We start from the raw sequence: 6,000 nt of genomic DNA on the forward strand, positions 1-6,000 counted from the left end.
TGATTTTCAGAATTCCTAATTTGGTATTTAATCGGAGATTTTTAATTTGTTCTTTTTCTAGTTTTTTTTTTAGTTGCATGCCCAATTCACTGACCTACTCTTTCTCTATTTTACTGATGTAAATTTAGAGTAAGCTAAGTAAGTTTAGAAATATAAATTTTCCCCTAAGTGCTCCTTTGGCTGCAATCCATAAATTTTGGTATGTTGTCTCATTGTAATCATTCTCTTTGATGAAATTATTTATTGTTTCTCTGATTTGTTCTTTGGCCCACTTATTTTTAGGTTTAGATTAGTTTCCAATTCATTTTTAATCTATGTTTCTGATGGGGATGGGATCTGGACCCCAAAAAGGTAAAACCCTGAACTTCTCCATCTGGCCAAACCTCTGGGGGTCGCCAAAGTCTATAATCCTAACAACTGGTCTTTCATTGTGGCCAAACCCAATTTCCCAACTCTGTTCTGTTACCTCCCAATAGCCCCTGGCCACTTCCCACCCTTAATCCTATCTAGACTCCACTCTTCCTTTGCCACATGGTCCAGGTGCCTGGGGATCTGTTCACCCCAGCTTAGTGGCCACAATCCTCCAGATCATCCTTAGATCCCTCCTTCAGTGTCTCCAAACTATTTGGCAACTCCTGGATCCCTCCCACAATCTTTCCGTATATAAGATCCATCTTGTCTCCATTAAGGTGCTCTTTAAGAGTCTAGCCAAGGGCTCAGATTGTTAAGGTTTGGCCCACTTGCATTAGATACAAATTACAAATTAGATACAAAGGCTTAGATTCCTTGAGAGTCTGGCCAATATGGTGGATGTTCTAATAAACCTTGTCTTTGGCTGAAATAAGGCTTGGGTTGAATTCTTTCGGGCAGGACGTGCATATTGTGATTTGGGGGTCCTAGCAACCCTAAACCTCAACATTTCCATGGCCTTTTATTGACTGATTTTTATTGCTTTATGATCTGAAAAGGATATATTTAATATTTCCACTTCTCTGCATTGGTTGTAAGGTTTTTATGCCTTTATACATGGTGAATTTTTGTGTCATACAGCTAGGGTGATCAGTTTCAATCGGGTGATCAGTTTCAATTCAGTCAGTCCCACAAACCACAAAACAAGGTTGTGAGATAATAAAAAGATGAATATCTAGGAAAAAAATGTATGAATAAAAGCTGTGCCTTTAAGGCAAGTCAATTGTCTTGCTAGCCTCTTAATATGCACATGAGGATATTTACATCTCTATAAAGTAGGAAATACATATTTTGTATCTAAAATGTTTCTTTTTCCCTTCCCTTACATTTAATAATAAAAATAATAGCTAACACATATATTAGAACTTTAAGGTTTGTAAAGTCTTTTTTATCATATTTGATCTTCACCAGAACCTGGGAAGGTAAGCACTATTATTATCACCACTTTACTGAGGTGGACACTATGGCAGACAAAGGTTAAAGTGATTTGGTCAAGTGACTTGTCCAGTATTCACTCAGCTCATAAAGTATTGGAGGCTAGATTTGAACTCAGTTTTTCTTGATTGTAGACCCTGCACTCTACTCACTGTGCTATGTAGCTGCCTGTTAATACTTGTGGGGGGGGGGGTGGCTTAACCCCAGAAATTTAGGACATTTGCACTCTTGACTTTACCAACCCTAGAAAAAGCGCCTGACCTCTTAACATTCTGAAAGCTGGCCAGTGAGAAGCTATCCATTGGTGTAAATCAGGGGTGGGGAACCTGCAGCCTTAAGGCCACAAGTGACCTTCTAGGTCCTTGTGTGCAGCCTTTTGACTGAGTACAATTTTTACAGAAGAAATCCTTTTATTAAGGGGATTTGTTGTGTGAAGTTTGGATTCAGTCAAAGGCTGCACTTGAGGACCTAGAGGACCTCCCAACCCTAGCGTAAATCCAGTGTTTCTCCCGTCTATAGCTCCCCTCTCTTCTCCACCCTCACACCCTGAGCACCGGTGGCCGCTGCTGGAGTTACTTGGTTATACTTTTTTCATTTAGGCACCTAAGTACCAGATAATGATGGAAAGGCAGCCTGACCGTAAAAGGAAAAATGAGGAAAGAAAGATGCATAATATCCTCAAACTATTTCACCAAAATGGCCTCACTGATACTTAGACTATCCGCATGAGACGGATGTAGGTGGAGAGATGATGTTATGCCCATTTGGTAAATGAGAAAATTAAGGAATAAAACAATTAAGAGGGCTGCCCAGCATCTTGAGGAGTCATTGGTGAGACCAAGAGAGAAAAAAAAGGCTTCTGATTCTCAATACTTCGCCCATCAGGTCACATGAAAGCTATTCCTTAGTCATCTGTTTCTCTGTAATAAAAAGGGCCTGAAGCACTTAGTGGAATACCTTAGGGATATTCCTTGACTTTGTACTGGTTCAAGATCTTTATCAAGAACTTGGATGAAAGCATAGATGGGATGCTCACAAAATGAGCAAATGACAGAAAGCTAAGATGAATGGTTAACATGATGGATGACAGAATCGAGATCCAAAAACATTTCAGTGGGTAGTCAAGAGGATGGGCCAAAGTTAAAAAGATAAAATTTAATAAATATGAGAGTAAAGTCTCATTCTTGGGTTAAAAAGGACAAAACTTGGTAAGTACACCATGGGAATGAGAAGGGACTAAGCATTTACACAATGCCTACTGTATGCCAATCACTTCTCTAAGCATTTTACATAGATGGGAAAGGTGTGCCTTCACAAGACAACACTTAAGAAAAAGCCCTAGGAGTTTCAGAGAGCCACGAACGAGCTCAATGTGAGTCAAAAGAAATGACACAGCACCAGAAAAGTCCAAGTGATCTTAGAGAGTGTGTGTCCAGAAAATGGGAGATAACTGACTCTTGGCTCCCTGCCTGGGTCAGACTGCATCTTAAGCACTGTGGGCAGCTCCGAGTTCCAGATTTTAAGCAGGACATTGACAAACTAGAGAATATCCAGGCCACAACAGCGATGAGTCCATGAACTAGAAACAGAACAAGGACTAACTGGGGATTAAAAAGACCAAGGATGATTTGCCTGGAGGAAGATTTAGGAGGGATGTGACAAGTATTTTCAAGGCTTTTATGCAGAAGAGATGAGGCTTGTTTTTCTCAGCCTCAGACTAAGAAGAATGATTAGAAGTTGCAAAGAGGGGGAAATGTCAGCTACGCTGTAAGATGCTGAATGTTAAACCGCTCCTCAAGTATAATGAGCTACTTTGCGAAACAGTGGCTCTTCCAGGAGAGGTTAGGGGAATATTTGCTGGGCGCATTATAGCAGGGATTCCTCAACTAATTGACCCTGGAGGAGTTTGAAAACTCAGATCTGCCATTACAAGTGGATGCTTGTAGTGAGAAAGGAGGGATACAAAGACAGGTTCCTCCCTTGTCTCTTTAGCATGTCAAACTCAATAGCTTTGCTCCAGCATGCCAACTGTTAAATTCATACTGTCAAACCCAGGTACTGCTGTCCACCCTCACCGTGGCACCCCTCCCCTAGAGCCTGACATCCTCACAGCATACGCACATCACCAGCTGGAAAACATTGCCACACAAGAGAAGTGTTGGACAGTCGATCTGGGGCTGGGCTTCAAGAAATGTTCCATCATGAATAGTTCTCAAAAGTAACCAAGCATCTTGAGTCCACTTATAAAGGGCCCAATGAAAATAAGATTTTCCAAGTCCTTTAAGAATTTTTCCCCCCAATTTCTATGTGCAGTGTGTCAGCAAAGTGCTTGCTCCAACAGGTCTGGGTAGGCTTTGAGGGTTGGGAACTGGAAGTTAGGAACCTCAATTTGAAGCCTAGACTCCACTTACTTTAGCTACCTGACCACAGCCTGGTAATATCACTTCTCTGAGGGAATTATGGAATCCCTGATTTAGAGAAGAGACCATGTAGCCCAACCCTTATATGAAGGATGAAGAAACTGACACTCAGGGTAAGTGATGTGCCCAGGGTAGGAGGCAGGTTCCTTATATAATTTCTGATCTATCAAGTTGGGGGTGATAGATTTTTATGCTACCTCCTTCATGGTGTGCTTTGGAGGCAATACAGGCTACCGGAGAAGGCTAGACTTGAAGTCAGGAAAAACTGAGTTCAAATCCCATTTAGGGCAATTAATTACTTAACTGGCAACACTGGACAAGTCCCAACCCCTCTGGGCCTCAGTTAACTAGGCCTCCCATAAAATGAAGGGCTGGAAGATCTTTTCCAATTCTAAAGTTGTGAAATCCTAGGTTTTGTAAACCCTAGACCAGGGATAGGGAACCTACGGCCTCGAGGCCACACGTGGCCTTTTAAGTCCTCAAGTGTGGCCCTTTGGATTCAATCAAAGGACTGAAACTTGAGGACCTGGAGGGCCACGTGTGGCCTCGAGGCCGCAGCTTCCCCACCCTTGCCCTAGATTATGCATTTGAGTCATTACTAAGAATTTTAGGCTTGAAGGAAAATGAAGTTTTGAGGAGAGCCACATGGAACATTGGATCAAAGGGCCTACTGTTGACAAAAGACAGCAACAGTTAACTCAGGCAGTCAGGCACAGGCAAGAAGAATGGACAGAAGTCCTCCCTCTCCGGGGGCCAAGAGGAGGAGTCGCGCTATGCAGCCCCAAGTCCCAGCTCTACTTGATTACATACGGGCTGAACCTCAGCCGGTCGGGTCACTTCCCCACCCCATCACCCTTCCCCAACCCTGCCGACAAAAACAAGAATACACTAACTAGAGTTCTGAGCCTTTCCCCCACTCCAAGCTGAAAGGCCTGTCAGCCACGAGAACAACCGCGATCTACAGCTGTGTTTTGATTTCGTTCCTTTGTTGTTTTTTGGTTTTATGAAAGCTGACGTTAGGGTAAAGGGGGGGACGGGGAGGGAGGGGGAGGGGCGGAGTGGTGTAGTGGGGGGGCGGGGGCCAGGGAAAGGTTAGCAGACCCGGGAGAAGACTCCTAGAAGTGTAAGCTTTGTGAAGAAGTGTAAAACCCACATTTCTATCCTCGCCCCCCACTACCCTTAGCTACACTGGGTCTGACACAACGATGGCCCAAGACGAGAGAGGGCAGCAAGGGAGAACAGGAGCGACCCTGCAACGTCCCTTACAATCCATCCTTCAGCGATACGCCCTCAGCCGCTTGCCATAGACAGACTCCCCCGAGCATAGAGCGATACTCCAGTCTGCCAAGGTAGAGCAGCAGGAAGAGGAGAAGGAGAAGAAGAGAGACAGAGGGAGGGAGGGAGAGGGAGAGGGAGAGGGAGAGGGAGAGGGAGAGAGAGAGAGAGAGAGAGAGAGAGAGAGAGAGAGTGTGTGTGTGCGTGTGTGTTGTGTGTGTGTGTGCGCGTGTGTGCGCGCGTGTGCGTGTGTGTGTGTGCGTGTGTGTGTGCGTGTGTGCGTGTGTGTGTGTGTGCGTGTCAAGATCTGGGGACGACAGAGGGTCACTCCCGTCCTCTGCGGAGGCAGCAGCAGCCACAGCAACGACAGTTGCAGGAGAGAGTGGGGCACCGGGGTCGAGGGGACAATCGTGCCCCCTGCAGAAGCAGCGGGAGGATGGGGAGCATCAGGACCTGGGGACAGAGGGCCACTGACTGCCCTGCAGAGGCAGGAGCAGAGCGGGAGGCGCCTTTCGGGGCGCCCTCTGGGCAGCCCACCACTCCACTGCGCAGCGCCCTCCCCCTCCCCCTCCCCCTCCCCCGCCCATCTGGTCTCACCCACCTGCTCAATCTCTCGGTCCACAGCTTTCTGGAAGACCCGGGCCACCAGCAGGGTGACGCTGCAGACGAGCAGCAGCAGGGACAGCGTCCCCACCGCGTAGAAGCAGCACCTGGCCATAGCCCGTGCGCCGGGAGCCTCCCGCAGCGAACTGCGTCCTCCGAGCCCAGCGGCCGGGCGCTGCTGAATGGAGCCCGGGCCCCCCGGCCCCTCCGGCCCCTCCTGGCCCGGCGTGGTGACCTGGCCTGCGCTCTCTCGGCCGGCCCGGCGTGGTGACCTGGCCTGCGCTCTCTCGGCCGGCCC

General features: G+C 47.0%; 1 protein-coding gene across 1 annotated transcript in view; it reads right to left on the bottom strand.

The window, feature by feature from the left end:
* Positions 1-5,845, bottom strand: part of SCARB2 (scavenger receptor class B member 2) — a 67,906-nt gene extending 62,061 nt beyond the window's left edge. The window contains exon 1 of the mRNA XM_027854481.1: positions 5,701-5,845. Coding sequence (XP_027710282.1) covers positions 5,701-5,817 — 117 coding nt within the window. The 5' untranslated portion in view covers positions 5,818-5,845. The remainder of the gene's footprint in view (positions 1-5,700) is intronic.
* Between the last annotated feature and the right edge of the window lie 155 nt (positions 5,846-6,000).

The sequence above is a fragment of the Vombatus ursinus genome, unplaced genomic scaffold (assembly GCF_900497805.2).
Source record: "Vombatus ursinus unplaced genomic scaffold, bare-nosed wombat genome assembly UNPS02010461.1, whole genome shotgun sequence".
In the NCBI taxonomy this organism is placed as follows: Eukaryota; Metazoa; Chordata; class Mammalia; order Diprotodontia; family Vombatidae; genus Vombatus; species Vombatus ursinus.